The following is a 26,504-nucleotide window of genomic DNA, read 5'->3' as shown; positions in this document are numbered from 1 at the left end:
GAGAAACAACTGAAAGAGGGTAACTAAAAACTTGGATAAAAGCCTGGAGTTTATTAATTGACAGAATTTGAAAAAGAGCTCAGAATAATTACAGGAGGTATAAAATGAATGGAGAAAGTCCAGAAATGAGATCCAGAGAAGGAAAACCCAAAATTCTCCATATAAATCTGTTCAAATATCTAGCTGACCTCTAATCTATGCAAGTATGGGATGACTCTAAGCAGCCAGTTAAAAATCTAAACTGAACAGAGATTTGAGTTACTGTCCACTATAGGAAGACAAAGTTTAGAGTTTGAGTTCAGCCAAGCTAACTAACTGATAAAATATCAATGTTCTTCAGCGTAAAATAATAGATTCTACACCCTAAAATGCCAAACATATACATAATTGAAGTACCATGAAAAGAAAAAATACAGCATGAAGCATAAAAACTATGAAAGAAATAATGGTCAAGAGACTTCTGTTTCCAACAAGACTGGTGTAAGAGGGACCAAGTTAGCCACTCACCCAAAACAACTAAAATACCAAGGCTAGCTCCTAAAAGATGTTGCAGCTTCCATTTTGCTCTCTTATGTCACTTAGTCTAGAGAAAGCCAACCATCATGGCATAAGGACAACAGCTCTATGGAGAAGGTCACATGGAGAATTGAGCACCAGCTTGGCAGTATGTGTGTGTCATCTTAAAAGCAGATGCAACTCAACCCTTCAGATAATTATAGTCCCAGCCAACAGCTTTACTACAACCTCAAACCAGACCACCAACAAAGATGCTCCCAAGTTTATGACTCATAGAAACTTTGAGTTAATAATTATTTCTGTTGCTTTTAAGCCACAGAGTTCTTCTTTTAAAACATATTTTTCAAGTGTCTTTATTTAAGGACTCTCTACACCCAATGTGGGGCTTGAACTCACAACCCCAAGATCAAGAGTGACATGAGCTCCTAAGCCAGCCAGGTGCCCCTAAGTCACTAAGCTCTTAAAGTAATTTATTTCACAGCAATAGTTAATTAATTAGCCTATTAAAACTATCCAACTTCAAAGATATAAAAATCTCAAGGTCTACATATTTAGAAGGAAAAAAAAGAATTATATTACCATCAGAATTCTCAAAAACAGCATGCACAGCAAAGAAATCATTTTCCTTAAACTTAATAAAAGAAAAGGTGGACCAAAAGTCTATATCTAGTCAAGATGTGCTTTAACTATTAAGGTTATAGAAAAGCAGTTTTACACATACAAGAACTTAGGGAATTCTATACGATATTAGCCCTCAAGAAATCTATTAGCAGGTAAGTGTAATCCAACCAAGAGAGGACTAAGAGTACTTCAGCACTAAGACTGATGGTAAGAATATGAATAAATAAAAATGTAGATTATATTAGTTTTCATCTCTAAATCCTACAAGGGTAGGGACAAGGGTGGAAAATTAATGTATAAATGTTATACATTGAGACAAACAGAACTAATGCACTTTTTAAACGGAGGGAAAAAGAAAACTAAAGTAAGCTCAATGTCAATGACTGTTGGTCAGGCAATAGGTAGGTGCTACAGGATACCATTAAAATCTTGACAAACCAGGGGTGCCTGGCTGGCTCAGTTGGAAGAGCATATGACTCTTGATCTCGGAATTGTGAGTTTGAGCCCCACGTTGGGTGTAGAGACTACTGAAAAATAAAATCTTTAAAAAAATGTTTACAAGCCAGATAATAAAAAGTACACAGGTACGCGCTAGAACAAAATACACACCTGTCTAAATTTAAAAGTAAAACTCCAAAGAGTACTCTTTTTTTTTTTTTTTTTTTTTATTTTTTTTTATTTTTGGGACAGAGAGAGACAGAGCATGAACAGGGGAGGGGCAGAGAGAGAGGGAGACACAGAATCGGAAACAGGCTCCAGGCTCTGAGCCATCAGCCCAGAGCCCGACGCGGGGCTCGAACTCACGGACCGCGAGATCGTGACCTGGCTGAAGTCAGACGCTTAACCGACTGCGCCACCCAGGCGCCCCAAAGAGTACTCTTTTTTTTTTTCAACGTTTATTTATTTTTGGGACAGAGAGAGACAGAGCATGAATGGGGGAGGGGCAGAGAGAGAGGGAGACACAGAATCGGAAACAGGCTCCAGGCTCTGAGCCATCAGCCCAGAGCCCGACGCGGGGCTCGAACTCACGGACCGCGAGATCGTGACCTGGCTGAAGTCGGACGCTTAACCGACTGCGCCACCCAGGCGCCCCTAAAGAGTACTCTTAAAGGTAGACAAAGAAACATAGTAAATACACAATACACATAATTATAAAATAATTTAAGAATTGAAATGGAACATTTTAGTTATATCAATAAATGTGATGGGATTAAATCATCTATTAAAAGAAAGACTTCAATTTGGTTCAGAAAGTAAAACACAATTACAACTCAGTGTGGTACATAAAAATCATACCTAAAACCAAGTGATTCTAAAAGACTAAAACTAAAGGGATGGGCAAAAAATATCCTAGAAAAATGGAGCAAGAAGAAAGCAGTGAGGGCTATTTTGCATTAAATATAACAAAAAGAGTAAAATTTAATGCTAAAAACAACAATCATAGTAAATATAACATTACCAGTCATATTTACTATGAGTATTTACACACCAAATAATAAGCAACCATTTTTATGAAGCAAATATAAGAGATACAAGGAGACACAGAAAGAAGTGTACTAATAATTAGTAGACTTTAATAAACCATTCTCATTAAAACATAGATCAAATGTTGAGGAGGGTAATAAATAAGAATAAAGAAGACCTAATGAACATAAGCAATGAGGGCAACTTTTTATGAATATATTTCAAACACTTTACCTTTGTAATACAGAACACATCTAGTTTGTATTGATCATATATTAGCACACCAAGAAAACATCAGTGAGTTCCATGAAGTATATGTGTTATAAATAACATGTTAGATTGATGTGCAATAAGACTAGAAATTATTTTAAAAAATAAAAAAAACAAAAAGCACTTCCACCTGGGCAAAAGAAGGAAACCATGCAAATTACATTTCTAACAAATAAAAACAAAATCTCTACATATCATAATCTATGGGTTATATTTAAAATAAAAACCACAGGAAAACTCACAGTACTAAGTTCATAGTTCTACACTAAGAATACAGTATTTTATTTATCAATAAAAATATAAAAGTCAACAAATTCCTAGTTCAACAACAAAATCAGAAAAAGTACAAAAGAAAACAAAAGAAAGCAGGAAGAAGGAAATGTAAAATTAAAAGAAGAGATTAATAAGGTACATTACTTAAAAAAAAAAAGCCATAGACCTAGACCTAGGTCTAGATCTAACTGATTTTTAACCAATTTAAAAAATAGATAAACCACTAGCTAACCTAATCAATAAAAAATAGAGATAAAGTAAAATTTATAAAATAGCAAATGACAAGGAAGGAATAACCATTGAAATAGAAGGAATACTTAAAATTCCTAAGAAACTAATTCACAAATCTCTATAAAAATGTATTTGAAAATCCAGATGCAACAAATAATTTTCTAAGGAAATACAGATTACCAAAATTGACCCCATTCAAGATAGAAAGCTTAGAGAGACTAATTTCTGAAAAAATAAAGTAGACAAAGTGATCAGGAAACTAACCCATTGAAAGGCACCATTCAACATGGTTTCATACAATAATCATATAAAAACTTCTAGCAGTCCCAAGCCTCCCTAAATTATTGCAAAGCACTGAAAACAAAAAATGCTTCATAATTCTTTTTCATGAGGCAAGTCTGATACCAAAACTGATAGAAAACTTGAATAAAAATAATGCAAAAAACCACACAATGCAAGAAAACAATAGGCCAATATTATTTGTAAATAACAATGCAAAAGTATACTATATCAAATATTAGCAAATAGAATCCAACATCATATAATAAAATAAGATGACCAAATTAAATTTATTCCATAAGATTGATTCAATATTAGGAAACCTATTAATATAATGTACCATGCTAATAGATGAAGGAGGAGGAAAAAAAAAACTATGATAATCTTCAGGAATACTGGAAAATGCTTTGACAAAATTCAATACCCAATCATGACAAAAATATTCAAGAATTATGTATTTCTTACATAAATACACACACACACACACACACACACACACACACACACACACATACACACACACCATAGTTCTGAAACCAGTATCCTATTGAAGCAACACCAGAGGCATTTCCCCTAAGATCACAAACAAAGCAAAAATGCCCAATATCTATTACTACTATCCTTACTACTATTACTACTACATATTAGAGATATCAGCTAATACAATTAGATAAGAGAAATCAATTAAAAGCATACAAATTCTTACAGAAGTAAAATAACTATTTGTAGATGATGTGCCAACATACCTGGAAAATTCTAGAGAATCAATGATAAAAGTAATTCAAACAATAAAAGAATTTAGAAAATAGGATAAAAAATTATACAAAACAGCCTTCATATACTCTAATAATAACTATGTAGAAGACATAATAAAAGAGAGCAACCAATTAAAATAACAATAAATATTAAGTAGGAATAACTTTAACAAGAAATGTATAAAACCTGTGTGAGCAAAACTTAAAAATTTTGAAAACCTATATGAGGAAATCTTTTGAAAACTCTTAAAAATCACAAAGACTAGATCAAATTCAAAGATGTTACCTATCCTTGGATAGGTTGACACAAAATATAAAGATATCAATTCTAAGTTAAATTTCAAGACAATTCCTATAAAATATCAACAAGCACTTTTACTTTCATATGGGCAAATATGCAAGAATAGCCAAAAAAAAAAAAAAATACTGGAAAACTATGAGAGGAAGTGTCCTTCCAGAGATTAATAATTTATAATTTATAATTAAAAGTATTTACTGGCTCATGAATTGACAAAAAGAATAGTATATAAAATAGAAACTACAGAAATAGACCTAATTATTTATGGATATTTGGTATATGACAAAGATGGCATCTCAAATCACTAAGCAAAAATAAACATTTTTATAAATGGGAACCATTGGATAAAAGACAAAATTTGATCCAGACTTTATACTATACACAAAATTAAATTCTAAATACATCAGGAATCTAGATGCAAATCTACAAATACTAGGAGAAGACATGAATGAATTCCTTTTTAATTTCAGTAGACAAAAGTTTTCTAACTATGACAATTCCAAAGCAAAAAAAAAAAAAAAAAAATTGACAAAAAAATCAATAGAAAAGTTAAAATTCTGCATGGCAAAAACAATGTAGTAAAAGTCAAAAGACAATTTATAAATTTTGAGAAAATATTTGCAATATACATATAAAACAAACAGCTAAGAACTCTAATCAATTTAAGAAGAAAAGATTCTTTTAAAAGGAGAAAGAAGGGCACCTGGGTGGCCCAGTAGATTAAGCATCTGACTCTTGATTTAGGCTCAGGTCATGATCTCAGGGTGTCTGTGATAGAGCCCTCTGCACTGACAGCATGCAGTCTGCTTGGGATTCTCTCTCTGCCACTCCCTTGTTCTTTCTCTCTCTATTAAAGTATATAAACATTTAAAAAAATAAAATAAAATAAAAAGGAGAGGGAAAAGACCAAACTCAGTAGAAACAAGAAAAGACATAACCAGATAATTCACAAGGATACAAAAATATGATCCTGAAACATATGAAAAGTATCCACCATCATTCACAATTGGAGAAATACACATTAAAACCATACTGAGATACTATTTCCTATCTATCAGACTGGTGAAATGAAAACTCTAACAATGGATTCTGTTTGCAAGGCTGTGGCATAATAGGCCAGTGAGAATGTAACCTGGTACAACCCTTCTGCAGGGTAATCTGGAACTAATAAACCTACATAAGCACTTACCTTTTGAAATCCCACATCCAAGAATTTACTCTGAAGAAACATTACCAACAATGGAAAATACATATGCATAGGTAATTTATTGTGAATTTTTGTTAATGGCAAACTGAGACAATCAAAATGGGTTTTCTGGCTCTCATGTACCAAGTACTAAAAGGAAAGGGTGGCCAGGTGTCAGATATACCAGTTTCCATTCAGAAAATTAACATTAATACAATGCTATCTCTTATCTATACACCTTATTCAAATTTCATCAATTGTTCCACTTACATCCTTGTTCTAATCTAATCTAGAATAAGGTGGTGCATCTAGTTGTCATGTCTCTTTATTTCCTTTAATTAGAAAGAGTTCCTCAGTTATTGTTTTTCATGACCTTGATATTTTTGAAGAGTATTAGACAATTATTTTGTATAATGCCTCCCAATTTAGGTTTGTCTGATGTTTCCTTACAATTAAATTTATGTTAGACATTTTTGATAAGAATACTCCAGGAGTAATGCTGTGTCTTTCTCACTGTGTCACATGAGGAGGTATGTGACGTAGATCTGTCCTAATACTAATGTTAGTAATATTGATCAATAAAGTTCTGGGCATTCAGAAAAGGTATAATCACAGAAATAGTAGCCTTAGCATAATACATAAGTACAAATAGCAACTAGAATGTAAAGAGAAACTAGACCTAGAACTTTGCCAAATGGTGGGGGAGCTGCCGGAACCCTTTCCATGTCAGGAGGGGCTGCAAGTGCCACAGTTTATGCTCCCTCTCCACCTTGATAGCCCAGAGAGAAGCAGGGTTCAGGTTCCCTAGCTGGCCTACCACTTCAGTAAGTTCCAGACCCCTAGCCCACACCAGCCCCAGCCATCCCACCAAAGTAGCACCAGTGTGGTGCCCACCAGAACACCCCTGAGCAGTACTCACTGTAACTCCAGCCATTGCAGCAAGGTGGCACAGGCGTAAAGCACCCCAGACCCAGGCCCACACTACTTTGGCTCCACACAGTTTACTAACACACTCCAGGACTCCCTGGCCCACATCCACCTTAGTTCCAGCCACCCCGACAGTGCATCCCTTGTGTTAAGTGTCCCCAGAACACCCCAACTTGTAGCTTTAGCTGTCCTCCCAGGGCACCCTGTGGGTGGGGAGTCCCTAGACAGCCCTGGCCCATGCTCACTTCAGCTTCAGCTATCCTGCCAGGGATCCTCTCATGGAGAGCCCAGGGAATGCTCCAACCTGCACCAACTTCAGCTATAGCTCTCCTGCCAGAGCACCCTCTCTATGGAGAGCTCTGGGACCACCTGGCCCAAGCCCACTTTAGTTCAAGCCATCCTACCAGGGCAGCCCAAACATGGAGTACCTGGGACTCCGTGCCCATGCCAGTCACAGTTCCAGCCAGCCAAAGTTATCCAGTATACACAGAATACACAGGAAATGACATACATAATACCTTTCTTTTAAGTTTAGAAGTAGCTATTCTACTCAATTCAAAGGAACAAACACAGAAAGTCAAGCAAGATGGGAAGACAGAGGAATATGCTCCAAACACAAGAACAAGTTTTGTTTTTGAGAGAAAAACAAACAAAAGTTTATTGGCATGTGCATCGGATACAGATGGGAGTGCTCTGTGATGGGTAACTCAGAGGGGTGGTTAGAGCTTTGGCGTGTATAGGATCTTAATAGAAGAATGATACATTTGTAAAGAAATTTGTAGAGAAGCCACCTGAGTTTCTAGGGTGGCAAATATATAGGAAAACCAATGGTAGACAAGGGCTAGTTTTAGCAAAGTTGGTTATATACGTTCCTTTGGTGACGGTCTCTGGGCTGATAAGGGTCTCAGTTACCTCTGGTGATTAACTTCTTTCTTTCCCAGTGAGAGGGGAGGAGGGGACACCTTTCCAAATTTATGTTCCGCTTTGAGGCAACTGGGGAGGGCAGAGAGCTTTCTGGCACCCGCTTTGAGCTTAGGAAACCTTAGGAAAAGGACCAAATGAAACCTAGAGAAACAATATGCTTGATAAGCAGTTTGAAATAATGATCTTAAAGATCTTCACTGGACTGGAGACAAGGGTGGAAGAACTCAGTGAAAACTTCAACAAAGAGTTAGAAAATATAAGAAAGAATCAAAGCTGAAGAATACAATAACTGATATGAAAAATACACTAGAAGGAATCAACAATAGGGGATGAGAAGAGATGATTAGCAATCTAGAAGACAAGGTAATAAAAAGCACTCAAGCTGAACAGCAAATAGAAAAAAAATTTTTTTAATGAGAATAGGTTAAGGATAGGTTAAGCAATCTCTGGGATGACATCAAGAGAACAAATATTCACATTATAGGGGTCTCAGAAGAGCATAGAGAAAGTAGGAGGCAGAAAATTCATTTGAAGAAATAACAGCTGAAAATTTCCTTAACCTGGGGGAAGAAAACAAACATCTACGTTCAGGAAGGACAGAGAGTTCCAAACAAGATGAACTCAAGGAGTTCCACACCATGATACATAATTAAAATGTCAAAGGTTAAAGATAAAGAGAAAATTTCAAAACGAGCAAGAGAGAAACAAAAAGTTACATAGAAGGGAAACCACTTATGGCTATCGGCAGATTTTTCAGCAGAAATGTTGTGAGCCAAAAGAGAGTGGCATGATATATTCAAAGAGCTGAAAGGAAGAAAACCTACAACCAAGAATACGCTCCATGGCCATGTTATCATTCACAACCGAAGGAGAAATTTAAAAAAGTTAAAGTTCATCATCACTAGGCTACTCTTAAAAAAAAAGTTAAAGGGACTTCTTTATGTTAAAAAGAAAAGGCCATAATCAGAACCAAGAAAATTATGAATACAAAGATGTAAAATATGAGAATACATACCTAAAACGGAGGTGAAAAAAATTTTTAGAATGTGTTCAAATTTAAGTAACTGACTTAATATAGACTGCTATATAATTAACATGTTATATATAAACCTCATGGTAAAGACAAAACCAAAATCTATAATGGGTATACAAAAAATAAAGACAATTAATACAACAGAAAGTCATCAAAGGAAAGAGAGCAAAAGAAGAAGAAAAAAACTGAGAACTACAAAACAACCAGAAAACAATTAACAAAAGGGCAATAAGTACATACCTATCAATAATTACTTTAAATGTAAAAGTAGGTCTAATGCTCCCATCAAGACATAGCGTGGTGAAATAGATTAAAAAACAAGACCCATTTGTATGCTGCCTACAAAAGACTCATGTCAGACCTAAAGACACACAGAAATTAAGAATGAAAGAATAGGAAAAGATATTCCATGAAAATAAAAGCAAAATAAAAAAAAGCCAAGGTAGCAATACTTAGACAAAACAGACTTTAAACAAAGGTTGTAATAAGAGACAAAGGGCATTATATAATGATAATGGGGTTAATCCAACAAGAAGATATAACATTTGTAAATCTCTATGCACCCAACATTAGAGCGCCTAAATACATAAAGGAAATATTAACAGACCTAAATGGAGAAATTGACAGTAATACAGTAATAGTAGAGGTCTATAACATCCCATTTACATCAATGGATAGATCATCCAGACAGAAAACAAAGGAAACAGTGGCTTTGAATGACACATTAGACCAGATGTACTTAAAATATCCATGCACAACATTCCATCCAAAAACAACGGAATATACCTTCAATTCAAGTGTACATAAGACATCCTCCAGAACAGATCACACATTAGACCATAAAACAAGTCCCAGGAAATTTAAGAAAATTGAAATCATATCAAGTATCTTTTCTAACCACAATAGTATAGAACTATCAATCACAAGAAAAAAACTGGTAAAAAGAAAAACACGTGTAGGCTAAACAGCATGCTACTAAATACCATGCTACTAAACACCCAATGGGTCAATGAAGAGATCAAAGAGAAAAATCAAAAGATACAGGAAGACAAATAAAAATGAAAAGACAACAGTCCAAAATCTTTGGGATTCAGTGAAAACAATTCTGAGAGAAATTCATACAGATACAGGCCTACCTCAAGAAACAAGAAAATTCTCAAATAAACAATCTAACCTTATATGTAAAGGAAATTGAAAAAGAGAATGAAGCCAAGGTCCATAAAAGGAAGGAAATTAAGATCACAGTGGAAATAAATGAAATAGAGATTTAAAAAAATAGAAAAGATCAAGGAAACCAAGAGCTTGTTCTTTGAAAAGATGAAATTAATAAACCTTTAGCTAGACTCATCAAGAAAAAAAGAAGAGGACACAAATCAATAAAATCAGAAATGAAAGAGGAAAATTAATAGCCAACACCACAGAAATACAAAGACTTATACGAGAACATTACAAAAAATTATGTCAATAAATTAGAATAAATGGATAAATTCCTAGAAACATATAATCTTCCAAAACTGAATCAGGAAGAAACAGCAGCTGAACAGACAAGACAAGACACTAGTAAAACTGAATGAGTAACCAAAAAACTCTCAAAAAACAAAAGTCCCTGACCAAATGGCTCCACAGGTAAATTCTACCAAATTTTTAAAGACAAGTTAATATCTATTCTCCTCAAACTATTCCAAAAAATAGAAGAGAAAGGAAAACTTCCAAAAACATTATAAATGTGTTCTACAAAGCCAGTATTACCCTGATACCAAAACCAAAAACACTATAAAAAAAGAAAATTACAGGCCAATGCCCCTGATAAACATAGATGCAAAAATCCTCAACAAAATATTAACAAATCACATTCAACAGTATATTAAACAGATTATCCACCATGACTAAATGGGATTTACTCTGGGGATGCAAGGATAATTCAACGTTCACAAATCAAAACAAAGGTTAAATATCATATGATCATCTCAATAGATGCAGAAGAAGCATTTGACAAAATTCAACTTGAGTTCATAATTAAAACTCTCAACAAAGTGGGTTTAGAGAGAACATACCTCAGTATAATAAAGGCCATACGTGAAAAACCCACAGTTAACATTATACTCAATGGTGAAAAATTGAGAGCTTTTCCCCTAAGATCAGGAACAAGACAAGAACATCCACCTTCCCCACGTTTATTCAGCATAGTACTGGAAAGCATAGCCAGAGCAATCAGACCAAAAAAGAAATACAAGATATCTAAACTGTTTAAGAAGAAGTAAAACCATCACTATTTGTAGATGATATGATACTATACATAGAAAACCCTAAAGATCCATCAAAATTCTATTAACATAAATAAATTCAGTAAAGTTGTAGCATAAAAAGTTAATACACAGAAATCTGTTGCATTTTTATACACTAATAGCAAAGTAGTAAAAATAGAAATTAAGAAAACAAAACCATTTACAGTTACACCAAAAATCTTGTACTCTGAAAACTATAAAACATTAATGAAAGAAACTGAAGATAGAAAAAAGAAATGGAATATTACCATGCTCATAGACTAGAAGAATTAACATTGTTGAAAATGTCCATACTACCCAAGCTATCTACAGATTCAATGCAATCCTATCAAAATACCAGCAGCATTTTTCTCAAAACTAGAATAAATAATACTACAATTTGTATGGAAGCACAAAAGACCTAAAAGCCGAAGCAATCTTGAGAAAGAACAAAGCTGGAGGTATCACAATCCTAGATTTCAAGATAAACTACAAAGCCGTAATAATCAAAATAGTATGGAACTGGCACAAAAACATGTAGTAGATCAGTGAAACAGAACACAGAGTCCAGAAGTAAACCCATGCTTAATGGACAATTAATCTATGACAAGGAGGCAAGAATATGCAATGGGAAAGTCTCTTCAGTAAATGACGCTGGGTAAACTGAACATCTATGTGCAAAAGAATGAAAGGGTATCACTTCTTATACCATACAAAAATAAATTCAAAATGGATTAAAGACCTAAATGTGAGACCTGAAACCATAAAACTCCTAGAAGAAAATGCAGGCAGTAATTTCTTTGACATAAGCTTTAGCAACATTTTTCTGGATATGTCTCCTCTTGGAATAGGAACAAAAGCAAAATAAACTATTGGGATTTCACCAAAATAAAAAGCTTTTGCACAGTGAATGAAACAATCAACAAAACGAAAAGGTAACCTATTGAATGGGGGAAGATATTTGCAGATGATATATCCAATAACAGATTAATAGCAAAAATATGTAAAGAACTTATATGACTCAACACCAAAAACAAACAAACAAATAATTAAATGGGCATTAAGTCCAATTAAAAATGGGCAGAGGACCTGAATAGACACATTTCCAAAGAAAATATATAGATGGCAAACCGACACACGAAGTTATTCAACATCACCAATCATCAGGGAAATCAAATCAAAACCATGAGATATCAGTTACACCTGTCAGGTCACCTGGACTCAAAGACAAGAAATAACAAGTGTTGGTGAGGATGTGGAGAAGCAGGAACACTTGTGCACAGTGGGTGCAACCACTGTGGAAAACAGCATGGAGGTTTTTCAAAAAATTAAAATGAAAATACCATACGATTCAGTAACTCTATTACTGAATATTGACCCAAAGGAAATGAAAACGCTAATTGGAAAAGATATATGCACCTCTATGTTCATTGCGGCATTATTTACAGTAGTCAGGGTATAGGAACAACCCAAGTGTCCATGGATAGATGAAGGAATATAGATGTCATATATATATATCACATATCATGTATCATAAATATGTGATAGAATATTACTCATCCGTAAAAATGATTGAGATCTTGCTATTTTTGACAACATGGATAGACCCAGAGGATATTATGCCAAATGAAATCAGTCAGACTAAGAAAGACAAATATCATATGATTTCACTTAGATGTGGACTCTGAAAAAACAAAAAAGAAAAAATAGACCCATAAATACAAAGAACAAACTGATTGTTGCTGGAGGGGAGAGGTAGGGGGATAGGCAAAATGGTTGAAGGGGAGTAAGAGATAAAGACTTTCAATTATGGAATGATTAAGTCACAGGCATAAAATGTACAGCATGGGGAATATAATCAATGGTATTTAATAGCATTTTATGGCAAAAGATAGTAGTTACACTTGTGGTGAGCAGGGCATAACATATGGACCTTTCAAATCACTGTGTATACCTGAAACTAATGTACTACTGTGTGTCACCTATACTTCAATTTAAAAATATATACATACACACAGGCACACACACACACATGATAGTAATTCTAAAGGGGGAAAAAAGCAGTCTCATTTTCTTCCAGTGACCCCATGTATGTCATGATACTATCAAAGAAAAAATATTTTAGTACATTTTCTATTATTTACAAATAGACATAATTTTTCATTTAATAACTACTGGTCAGGAGGACTCTCTTACCTTTTAAAGGGCACAGCATTTTTCAGAACAGTCTCCACTTCCACAATATTTGCTCTGGCAAGATCTGCCACAGTAAGATAGCCAGAAGCATAGAAGAACCTGGCTCGCTGTGCATTAAGTAAGGACACCCGGACCAGGTCACACAGCTCCCTCTGGATGCCAAATGTAAGACGCTTCTGAAATTGGGAAAGTAGTAGTTCCATGTTGTGCCAGCCGAGGCGGTTGGAAAATACTGTAATCATCCCTACAATAATCATAGAATATTTATGAAATTAAAAATTCTTGGGCTTCCTGGATGGCTCAGTTGGTTGAGCGCCTGACTTCACTCCGGTCACAATCTCTCAGTTTGTGGGTTCTAGCCCCACATGGGGCTCTGTGCTGACAGCCTGGAGCCTGGATCCTGCTTTGGATTCTGTCTCCTTCTCTCTTTGCCCCTCCCCCATTCACACTCTCTCTCTCTCTCTCTCTCTCTCAAAAATAAACATTAAAAACACGTTCAAAAATTCTTTTAAAAATTCTTTATAAATAATTCTCTATTTCTTTAGATACTTTTGTCTTGCTGTATCTTTTGTTTTGTTTTGTTTTGTTTTACCAGCAGAATCGTAAACTTTAAGAGGCACAAAGGCACAAAGTGTACGTTAACAGGCGAGTAGACACATGTTCAGGGCCTAGCTAATTGGTCAATAAAAGGGGTAAACACATTGTCATCCCATTTATTCTTAATCATGAACTTGATATTTGAAAAAACTGAGGCAGAGCATGTTAACACAAAATACACAAAAAGCCCTCACTCTAGTTCATTCCTCTCATTCTCTCTTCCTTCCTTTCTTTTTTTAAGGAAGAGAGAACTCTTTAAAACAGGTGAGGTACTCTTTCATCTAGAGCAAAATAAGAAAATAAGAGAGATGATTTAAATATTCAAGTGCTGGGGCGCCTGGGTGGCGCAGTCGGTTAAGCGTCCGACTTCAGCCAGGTCACGATCTTGCGGTCCGTGAGTTCGAGCCCCGCCTCAGGCTCTGGGCTGATGGCTCAGAGCCTGGAGCCTGTTTCCGATTCTGTGTCTCCCTCTCTCTCTGCCCCTCCCCCGTTCATGCTCTGTCTCTCTCTGTCCCAAAAAAATAAATAAACGTTGAAAAAAAAAATTTTTAAATATTCAAGTGCTGAGAGGAGTACAAAAAGTGAAGCTCCTATTGATATTTTCTTGAAGGAAAGGTTGCCCAACTTAATAGCTATTCCCTCATGAGATAAAGAGGCCAGAAGAGCCAATGTCAAGGCATTAATATAATCACTTCCCTATGAGAACATTAATCCTACAGGCAATTTGAGATCCTTCATGCCAGTGAGTTGAAGTCTCCAGCCCCTCCTACAATCTTTCCCTCAGTACTCTCATATAGGCACACACCTTCACAATGAAACCTCCTACACATACAAATCCACACTCTCTCCAGCAGCCCAGGGTTTCCTTCCTAAGAGTTTGTAAGGATTTCTTGGTAAAATCAGACCCAGAACTTCCCTGTTTGCCTAGCTTACAGATAGGGGTTTAATTTTATTAAGGGCAGACCAGTGTTTCCTTAGAGGAGAGATATTTAGAACAGTCTACCAGATATACAGAAATTCCTCTGTAGTTGCCATCCTCCTACTCAATAACAAATATTAATCAGCAACTTGATGAGAAAGGGGAGGCCATTGAGAACTTTGGGTCTACTTCCTGCAACAGTGAAAACATAAAAAGTAAAAACAAAAAATAAAAAGGAGGATGCTTAGCAGGTGGCTAAGCAATGGAGGGAGACTAAGATCCAGACACTCAGCTAGCTGCCAGCTGCCAATCCTCTGGAGCAGGGTGAGAAGCCACAGTTTTAGGGGTTCTTATGAGGACAAACACACACAATTATGACTTTACATGATCCCCTCATTTTTAGAGAAGCCTAAAATAAATGGAATATGAAAAAAAGTAATTTTAACTTGATCTCAAACTACAGAGCCTCAAATAAATGTGGAAACCCTTGTTTAACTGACCTGCATAAACAGCTGCTGACTGTTGTAACGATTGAATCTGTCCACGACTGCATCCATATTTCTGATTTATTTCCTTTAAGGGAACTTCACTGATTAAGTCTAATAGCACAAGACTGGTAAAAAACCTGGAAAGTAAATCACCAAAAGTGTGGTAAGAGATTACTTATGCCTACAATGAAGATATAGCATATGCTGGGAAACAAGAAAGAATCAAAAAGGCAAGTGAAGATTTATACACTGTGAGAAGATTCCTAGTTAGGATATAGGACTAGTGGACAAAGACTAAGCTCAATGTTGGTCAAATAAATCCTGATATACATTAGTACTATAGCATAGCAAGGAAACTAATACCTATATAACAAAAAGAGCTCCTCCATATTTCAATACTGCTAACTAATTTCAAGAAATAAGACTTGGTTCAAGAAATATAATGGCACAATAATTTAAAAGACCATTTGATACACAGTTACATGATCATCTATTCATATTTCAAAAAAATGACATAATTTGATAATAAAAACCAGTTTTGACTTGAAAGGTCCTAGTGCCACAAATAATCCAAGTATATAAATCCTTACAAAATTCACACTCGATTATGTTGTAAGTAATATACTAGATACTAGCACTAAGAAAAATAATTTTATTAGATTTTAAAGAAGCTAAATGATTCAATTTCCCCATCTGAATTTTTTAATGGCTCTTCCCCAGAGCCATTATAATATTGTATTATAATAATGATACAAAGCACAACCTCACATGAAGCTACACTAAGTTGGCAATTCTACTTCACGTCTTTAAGTAAAGGAAGTAATTAAATGTTCTACTTTAAAAGGTCTTCATCTACAATGACTTCTAAACTATAAATAGCAAGAGAGAAATATCAATCAATTCAGTAAATACAGGAAAGTGAAAATTTTTACCATACTCAGCCAAAAATTTGATTTTAATGATAATGAAAGTGACTACAATAAACTGAACATCTACTATATATCCAAAAACTGTGTTAAATACTGGATAGTGTAGACTCCTTGATATTTACCTTTTATGGATGGCCATCTGGCGATGCTGTCTCTCAGTTCTGGCTACTACTTTTCCTTTCACACAGCGAGCCAAGAACGCTTCTTCGACTCCCACTAGCTCTGCCACCCGTTTCATAGAAATTGGCAGCTTCTCCCATAAACAGAAAAATCGATACCAGTCAATAGTGATCCAATCCTCAAACATAGGTGTAACCTAAAAGAAAGAAATATCATTCATTAGCTAAACAAATGTATTACAAAAGGAACAAAACTATAAGTGTAAACTTTGTATTAAAAATAAAGGACTCAGCATTTGGAAAAATTTCTAAATGTGGTAATACCTCACTTATATGGAAACTTCATTTATTTACAAACGAGTCACAACCAAAAGAAAAGAGACCACTGAGCATACAAACTGGATTTTACCAAATCCAAGAACTTTAATCATAGACACTTTTAATTTCAATGTCCTTACATTAAGTACAATCCTAAGTATTTTCTATGATTTCCAAGAAAGAATCAGGAGAATAGAAAGAGGGGGGAAGGAAAGAAGGAATCAATATTCACAAATGTTACAATATATTATCTAAAATATCCAGGGTTCAACAACAATAAAAACTATGAGACATGCAAAGAAACAGGAAAGTGTGTCCCAAACACAAGGGAAAAACATGCAAAAGAACTTTGAAAGGTTCCAGATTTGGGAATGCCAGACTTCGAGGTATACAAATACAGTCAAAGAACAAAAGAAAACTATGCTAAATGAAGTAAAGGAAGGTATGATGACAATGTCTCAGCAAGAAGAGAATAAGAGTGAAGAGAAAGAAATGATTAAAAAAAAAAAAGAGCTAAATGGAAATTCTGAAAGTAAAGAGTACAATAACTGAAATAAATAATTTACTACAGAGCTAAATACTACATGCAAGCTGTCAGAAGAATCAGCAAACATGAAGATATACCAATAGAGGCGATGCAGTCTGAGAGGACAGAAAAAAGGGAAGGAAAAATTAACAGAGCCTCAGAGAAATGTGGGAACTATTATGTGCAACAAGAGACTAAGTGAACTCCAAGTAGGATAAACATAAAAATATCCATACCCAGATGCATCATAGTAAAAATGTAAAAAAACAAGAGAAAATCTTGAAAGCAGCAGCAGAAAAACAATGCATCATATACAAGAGAAACCAATAAGATTAAGAGCTGATTTCTTAACAAAACAATGAAAGCTAGAATGCAATGAAATGATATATTCTAATAGCTGAAAGAAAAAAAAAACCCATCAACCCAGAATATTACATGAAGGAAACTATCTTTCTAAAGTAAAGGCATCATAAAGGCATTTTCACTGAAACAAAAACTAAAAACATTCTTTTCTAGCATATTTTCCTTATAAGAAATACTAGAGAAAATTCTTCAGGTTGGAAAAAAAGTGACCCAAAACAGTATTTTAATTACACACACAAAAAAAACAAAAATTACCAATAGAAGTAGTTATGTAGATACTTATAAAGACAGCATTATTGCATATTTCCTCTCCTTCCCTCTCCTGATTTAAAAAGCAACTGTATAAAATGACATGTATGTAACATATAAAAATGCATTACATTTGGCAATAACAGCCCAAAGGTTGACATGTGGGAGTTGTGAAACTAAATAAAGAAAACCTCCCTTACCATGGATCAGGGAAGCCCTGAAGGGGGAGCTGTTAAGCCCATACCACTCATTGTAGCCTAAGTAACCAGCAGGAAGAAGGAAGAATTATGTCAACAAGGGAGAGCACTTTTCAAATCGGAATTGTATCTCCTGTCTTTAAAAATAGGAAGGAAGATCCCTCTCTGCTCTAGTGACAACATACTAACTACCATTTACAACCAATCAGAAACCACCACAAACTCAAACTCTTGTTCTTCTCCAGTACACTTTTGTTCTAAACAAAACACTCCCTAATTTCCTCCTAAAACATAATAAAAGCTGACCCTCCTTTGTCTTTTCAGACTTGCTTATGGTTCACCATAGTTTGCTTATCCCAAATTGCAATTCCTCTGCTATTCCTGAATAAAATTCATTTTTTACTTAAATAAAATTTCTCTTTGCTCTGTTTAGAGTTAACAGAGCAAAACTGTATTGGAGTAAGGAAATGACAAAAGATAGTAACTAAAAACAATAGGAATAAAGAAAAACACAAATCTTAAATACGAATTTTAATGTAACAATAAATATACATTTTTCTCTCATCTTACCTTCTTTAAAGACATAAAATTGGGGTGCCTAGGTGGCCCAGTTGGTTAAGCATCCAACTCTTATTTTGGCTCAGGTCATGATCTCATGGTTCACAGGTTCAAGCCTGCATGGGGTTCTGCACTGATAGTGTGGAGCCTGCTTAGGATTCTTTTCTTTTCTTTTCTTTTCTTTTCTTTTCTTTTCTTTTCTTTTCTTTTCTTTTCTTTCTTTTCTTTCTTTCTTTCCCTTCTTTCTCTCTCTCTTTCTTTCTCTCTCTCTCTCTCTCTCTCTCTCTCCCCCTCCCTCTTTCTCTGCCCCTCCCCTGTTCGCTCACTTTCTCTCTCAAAATAAGGAAATAAACATTTAAAAAGACATAAAATTACATAAATTATAACTATAACAATGTATTACTGGGTTTGTAACACATATAGATATACACATATAACAGTAATAGCACATCAAAATAACACTATACCAGAATAATGTTTCTATATCTCACTGGAACTAAGTTAGTATAAATTTTAAGCTATATTATAACTCCTTGAGTAACCACTGGGAATAACTAAAAAAAAAAAAAAAAAAAAATAGAGAAAAATTAATTAAAGAAATTAAAATGTTATACTAGGAAATATTCAATTAAAAGAAATCAGTAAAAGAAGTACAGAGGACATAAAAAGACATAAGATATATAGAAAACAAAGAGACAAAACATAGATGTTACCCCAACTATATCAATAATAACATTAAATGTGAATGGGTTAAATAATAAAAATTAACAGACTGGATAAGAAGCCAGAATCCAACTATATGTTGTCCATAGAAGACATAGATACAAAAATACAAAAAGGTCAAAAGTAAAAGGCAGAGAAAATATAATTCCAGCCACAACCATAATAAACCAGAGTGGCCATACTAATATCAGATAAAATAGACTGTTCAAAAACATTAATAAAAACAAAAGGATCATTCTATAATGATAAAAGGATCAACCCATCAAGTATATATAAACAACTATAAATATATACAGGGTGCTGAAATACAGGAACAAAACTTGTCATAAATGAAAAGAGAAATTGGGGCGCCTAGGTGGCACAGTCGGTTAAGCGTCCGACTTCAGCCAGGTCACGATCTCGCAGTCCGTGAGTTCGAGCCCCGCGTCGGGCTCTGGGCTGATGGCTCAGAGCCTGGAGCCTGTTTCCGATTCTGTGTCTCCCTCTCTCTCTGCCCCTCCCCCGTTCATGCTCTGTCTCTCTCTGTCCCAAAAATAAATGAAAAACATTGGAAAAAAAAAAAAAAAGAAAAGAGAAATTAAAAAATAATAGCTTAAGACTTAAATACCCTAACTTTCAACTGGATAGAACTAAGCAGAAGATCAATTGAGTCTTCTAAGACAATCAACTAGGTCTAAATCAACTAGACCTAACAGACATCTGTAGAACTCCATCCAACAAGAGAAGAGTGCACATTGTTCTTGAATTCACATAGAACATTCTCCAGGATAGACCATATGCAGGCAATAAAACAAGCCTCAATGTATAAAAGTAGTGCCTAGCTGCCTCAGTCAGTGGAACATGCAACTCATGATCTCAAGGTTGTGGGTTTGAGTCCCATGTTGTGTGTAGAAATTGCTTAAAAATAAAGTCTTAAAATATATATATATATATATATATATATATAATATTATATTTAACATATATATATAAAATCTTAAAATCTTAAAATATATATATATATATATACACACACACATCCATATATATACATACACACATATATATAATATATATAAATATATATAAATATGTATTTATAAAATATATAAATATATATATATACACACACACACAACCATATATATACATACACACACTAAATTACACAAAGTATGTTTCCTAAGAATGGAATAAAATTCAAAATGAATAACAAATAATGTTTGAGATTCATAATGTGGGAATTAAACAAGAAACTACTAAATGACAATGGGTTAGGGAAAAAAATCACAATAGAAATTACAAAGTACCTTAAAATTAATGAATATAAAAGATGAAAACATAACGTACTGAACTTAGAAGATGCAGTGAAAGTAGTATTTTGAGAGAAATGTATAGCTATAAATGCTTCTATTAAAAAAATAGAGGTTTGAAACTAATACCCTAATCTTCAACTTTAGACAATTGCAAATTGAAGAATGTAAAGCCAAAAAAAGAAGGAAGAAAATAATAAAGAGCAGAAATTAATGAAATAGCCAAAAATAATAAAAGAAAAATCAACTAAACAAAAATTGGTTCTGGTAAAAGGCAAACTTGAGATACATAAAATTTTTCAAGATTTTATTTGAGCATAAATTGATTTCAATTGGGCAGTGCCAAACCAAAGGTGGTTAGAAGCCCTCCACTAACAGGGGGAGGAGCAAAGTTTTTATAGAGAAGATGCTGAAGCAAAGCAAAGCAATTATTTGACTGGTTATAGCTTAAGCACTTGCCTTACTTGGGAAAGCCTCAATGGCTGTTTGTGATTGGTTGTTCTCAAGTTTCAATTTCTTGGATTTGAGTGCACTGTTCCTGGCTTATGTTTTGTCTTGCTTATGTAAGCTACCAAGGCATTACAGCCACCTCAATCTAATGGCTTCCTTGTTTAAATACTTTTAACAGTGCTTTGAAAAGATGAATGAAATTGAAAAACTTTACCTAGGCTGATTCAGAAATGAAGAGAGAGGACTTAAATTACTAAAGTCAGGAATGAAAGAAGGGATAACATTACTGAATGTACAGAGAAAAAAGGAGGGGGGGTTATAAGAAAATAATGTGAAATGAATACCAACAAATTAGAGAAGCTATATAAAATGAACAAATTCCTGGAAACACACAAACTACCAAACTTGATTCAGGAAAAAACAGGAAATATGAATAGACCTATAAGAAGTCAACTGAATGAATTAGTAATAAATTTACTTAAAAGAAAAGTCTGGGCCCAAATGGCTTGACTGGTAAAATTTATGAAAGATTTACATAAGAAACATAAATCTTTCACAAATTCTTCCTTAAAACCACACAAAGTCATATTGAGAAAAGAGAACTACAGACCAATATATCTAATAAGTATAGATGCAACAATCCTCAGTAAACCAAATCTAGCAACAGATAAATAGTATTATACAAATAACCAAGTGGGATTTACCCAGAAAATCCAAGATCAATATCTCAAAATCAATTAACATAATACACTGTATCAATAAGATGGACAAAAAAAACCACATGATGATCTCAACAGATGCAGAAACAGCACCTGACAAAATCTAACACTCTCTCATGATAAAAGCATTCAACAAAGCCATCTGCAAAAAACCCACAACTAACATCAAGATTGATGGTGAAAGACTGAATACTTCTGCCCCAAGATAAGGAACAAGGCAAATATGTATGTGGTTGCTATGTCTATTCCATATTTTATTGGATTCCAGCTAGGTAAATTAGAGAAAAAAGAAAAGGAAAGGAAAGGAAAGGAAAGGAAAGGAAAGGAAAGGAAAGGAAAGGAAAGGAAGGAAAAAAGAAAAAAGAGAAGGGAAGAAAGGGGAAGGGAAGTGAAGAGAAAGAAAGGGAAGGGAAAGGAGGAAGAGGAAGGATGGATGGAAGGAAGGAAGGAAGGAAGGAAGGAAGGAAAAGATAGAAAAGGAAAGACATCCAGACTGAAAGGAAGAAGCAAAACTATATTTGCAGATGGCATGGTCTTGTATATAAAAAATCCTCAATAATTCACAAAAGTACTGTAAGAATGAATAAACAAGCTTAATAGATTACGGGATATAAGACCCATGTACAAAAAACAGTTTTTTCTGTATACTTTAATAAATAATCTGTAAATGTAATTAAGAAATAAATTCAATTTACAATAGCATCAAAAAGAATAAAATGCTTAGGAATAAGCTTAACAACAACAACAACAACAAAAAACTTGTACTCTGAAAACTGTAAAAATTGTTGAAAGATATTAATGAACTATCTGCATCGACCATAAGGCTTAATATTATTAAGATGAAAATATTTCCCAAAATGACCAACAACTTCGGACAATCCCTATCAAAATTCAGCGGGCTTCTTTGCAGAAATTGGCAAGATGATCCTAAAATTTATAAGGAAATGCAAGTGACCCAGAATGATCAAAATTTTTTTCAAAGTAAACAAATTTAGAGGGCTCACATTTCCTGATTTCAAAACTTACTACCAAACTACAGTGATCAAAACAATACAATATCAGGGCACCTGGGTGGCTCAGTTTGGTTAAGCGTCTGGCTTTTTATTTCGACTTAGGTCATGGTTTAGGTCTCATGGTTTGTGCAGGTCATGATCTCGTCGTTTGTGGGATCGAGCCCCATACTGTCAGCACAGAACCTACTTGGGATTCTCTCTCTCCCTCTCTCTCTGTCCCTCTCCCACTCAAGTGTGCTCTCTCTGTGCTCTTTCTCTCTCTCAAAATAAATAAACATTTTTTTCAAGTACAGTATCAGCATAAGGATAAATATATATCATTGAAACAGAATTGAAAGCCCAGAAATAAACCCTCACATTTGTGGTCACCTGATTTTTGACAAATGGTGCAGAGACACCTGGATATGCACATGCAAAGGAATGAAGTTAGATTCCCAACTTACATCAGTCACAAAAGTCCAAGTGGATCATATGTCTCAATGTAAGATAAAACTATAGAACTCAAGAAAACAGGAGTACATCCTTGTGACACTGAGTTATACAGTGGATTCCCAGATATGACAGCAAAAGAAAAAAAATTGATAAATTTATCAAAATCCATAGCTTCTGTGCTTCGAAAATCATCATCAAAAACATGAAAAGATAACCCACAGAATGGAAGAAAATATTTCCAAATCTTATGTCTGATAAGAGACGTATCTAGAATATATAAAGAATACTTACCTCAATAATAAAAACTAGCAATACTTTAAATAATTTAAAATAGCAAATAATTTAAAAATAGCAAAGGATCTGAATATTTTTCTAAGATATTCATATGATCAATAAACACATGAAAAGATGCTCAACATCATTAGCCATTAGGGAAATGCAGTCCAAACTATAATGAGATAGCACTGGACACTCATAAGGATATATTAAAAAAGATAAAAACAAGCATTGCAGAAGATGTGAAGGATAGGAATTCATATACATTGCTAGTGGGAATGTAATATTACGCAGATGCTTTTGAGGAGTTTGAAAAATCTCAAAATGTTAAAAATAAAGTTACCACATAATTCAGCAATTCTACTCCTAGGGATATACTTATACATGCATGTTCACAGCAGGATTATTAATAATAGCCAAAAAGCAAAAACATACCAAATGTCCACTAATTGATGAATGGATAGAAATGTAGTATATCCATAAATGGAATATTATTCTCCAATATAAAGAACTTAAGAACTGATATATGCTTTATTGCAGCATTATTTACAATAGCCAAGAAATGGAAGTACTCCAAGTGTTCATCAATAGATGAATGTATAAAGAAGATGTGGTATACACAATGAAATACTACTTAGCCATAAAAAAGTTTGAGACCTTGCCACTTGCAACAACACGCACGGACCTAGAGGGTATTATGCTAAGCAAAATAAGTCAGTCAAAGATAAATATCCTATGATTTCACCTATATCTAGATTCTAAAAAACAAATGAATAAACAAACAAAACGCAGGATCATATCTATAAAAACAGAATACAAACTTATGGTTGCCAGAGGCAAAGGGGGAGAGGGACAGGCAAAATAAGTGAAGGGGAGTGGGAGATACAAGCTTCCAGTTATGAAATAAGTCACAGGAATAAAAGGTACAGCATAAGGAATGTAATCGATGGTACTGTAATAGCATTGTATGGTGACAGATGGTAGCTACATTTGTGGTGATCATAGCAAAACATACAGAGCTATTGAATCACTATGTTCTATACCTAAAACTAATGTAACATCATGTGTCAACTATACTCAATTTTTTTAAAAAATAGAAAAAATAGGAATATAAGTTATACCATGGATGAAACTTGAAAATATTATGCTAAGTGAAAGAAACCAGTCATAAAAGACCACATATTATATGATCCCATTTATATGAAATTTCCAGAATACGAAAGTTTATAAAACAGAAGGCACACTATTGCATTAGTGGTTGCTTAGGACTAAGGGAGAATGAGGAGACTAGAGGAAATTTGAGAGTAACTGCTAATGTAACCAGGGTTTTTCTAGGGTGATGAAAATGTTCTGAAATTAGACATTGGTGATAATTGCACAACTCTGTGAATATACTAAAACCCACTAACTTATACTTTAAATGGTATGCTATATAAACCATATTACACAAAGCTATTTTAAAAATATATATTCAACTTCTACATGAGAAAATTTTCAGAACATTCTTGGAAGCCCAAAAATAGACTTAAAGAAATAGAGAAACATGTCTCTTCATGAATAAGACCAATCAGTCTAAAAAAGAAGGATGTCAATTCTCCTACATGACAATGTGTAAATTTAACAATACCAATGAAAATACCAAGTTAATTCTAAGCATTACATTAAAAAGCAAGCAAGCAAGAATGCGTATGAACACTGAAAAAGGAGAGCAATGAAGGAAACTCTACCCCATTAGATAAAACATACAAGAAAAGCTTTTAATTAAAACAGGGTAACTCGTGTACAAATTGGTAAAATTGGTCTGTTGTCAGATTGACAAATGAGGCAGATATACATCCAAAACCAAATGTAAGTTTAAAATATCCAGATAAAAAATGCAAATTAGTACATAAAACATGGGGTAAAAAGTAAAGATAAAAGCTAAAGAAATTTTTTTCATTCGTTGTGTGTAAATAAACCTTTTAATAAATGAAATTGTGACTGCAGAATGTCACCATGAAAGAAAGGTAAAATTGAAAAGCCATATACAGTAGGTCTCCCCTGCTGCTTATCTGTTGGTTTCACTTCCCATGGTTTTAGTTATCCACAGTTAACCATGGTCCATAACAGATGATATATCATCTGAAGGTCAATAGTGGCTTCACACTACATCATAATGTCTATAGTATTCACCTCACTTCATCTCATTACATAGGCAATTTATCATCTCACATCATCACAAGAAGGGTACATACAGTAAATAATTTGAGAGAGATCACATTCACAAAAGATTTATAACATTACATAATTGTTCTATTTTGTTATGTTGTTGTTATTAATCTCTTACTGTGCCTAATTTATAAATTAAAATTTATCAAAGGTATGTAGGTATGGGAAAAGCATAACATACATAGGGTTTGGTACTATCTGGGTTTCAGGCATCCACTGATGGTATTGGAATGCATCCCCCATTTTTTCCCTCCATGAATTGTCATGTGTTTTATTTTTCTATTGTGTTTTGTTCTTTTTCTTAAGTTTTTAAGGTTGTTTTATATATTAGGGAGAGTAGTGCCCCATGGCACATAGAATGTATCCCCCATGGATAAGGGGTGACTACTGTACTAGAATAAACTTCTAATGGAACACAGCTCAAAAGAAGGGAATCATAATCAGACAATTACATGAAGAACAATGTTAGAGAATTCCTTTATAATCTTAGATCAAGAAAAGCATTTCTTGCTGATACAGAAGTTCATAAATTCAACATTTTTTAAAAATGTGAGGTAAAACACACAATAAACACAGCCAAAGCCAACTAAGAAACTAGGATAAAAATACTTTCAACTTATACTACAAAGCACTATTCTCCCTAATATATAAAACAACCTTAAAAACTTAAGAAAAAGAATAAAACACAATAGAAAAATAAAAGACATGGACAATTCATGGAGGGAAAAAAGCATACTGTCCTTAAACAAATGGAAAAAATGTTCAAATGGATTCATAACTTAAAAATATAAATTAAAAATACACTTAAAAGTATAAAAGCTTATCAATATATATACTCTATTCATCAGGTTGTGGAAAAATAACTACCCTAATATAGCACTGGTAAAATTG

The 26,504-nt window shown here is 34.0% G+C and overlaps 1 protein-coding gene across 6 annotated transcripts in view; it reads right to left on the bottom strand.

Annotated features, from left to right (window-relative positions):
• The window catches only part of POLQ (DNA polymerase theta), a 124,859-nt gene that overhangs the window by 57,309 nt on the left and 41,046 nt on the right, over positions 1-26,504 (bottom strand). For all 6 annotated transcript variants that reach the window (XM_025913213.2, XM_086675305.1, XM_086675306.1 and 3 more), the window contains 3 exons: positions 16,293-16,486; positions 15,254-15,378; positions 13,238-13,481 (listed from right to left, as the gene is read on the bottom strand). In XM_025913213.2, the coding sequence (XP_025768998.2) occupies positions 13,238-13,481; positions 15,254-15,378; positions 16,293-16,486 (563 nt within the window). The remainder of the gene's footprint in view (positions 1-13,237; positions 13,482-15,253; positions 15,379-16,292; positions 16,487-26,504) is intronic.

This window comes from Puma concolor, chromosome C2, assembly GCF_028749965.1.
Source record: "Puma concolor isolate L17-30 chromosome C2, mPumCon1.1.hap2, whole genome shotgun sequence".
Lineage (NCBI taxonomy): Eukaryota > Metazoa > Chordata > Mammalia > Carnivora > Felidae > Puma > Puma concolor.
Note: the sequence above shows the minus strand (reverse complement) of the source record. Positions and strands in the feature narration are given on the sequence as shown.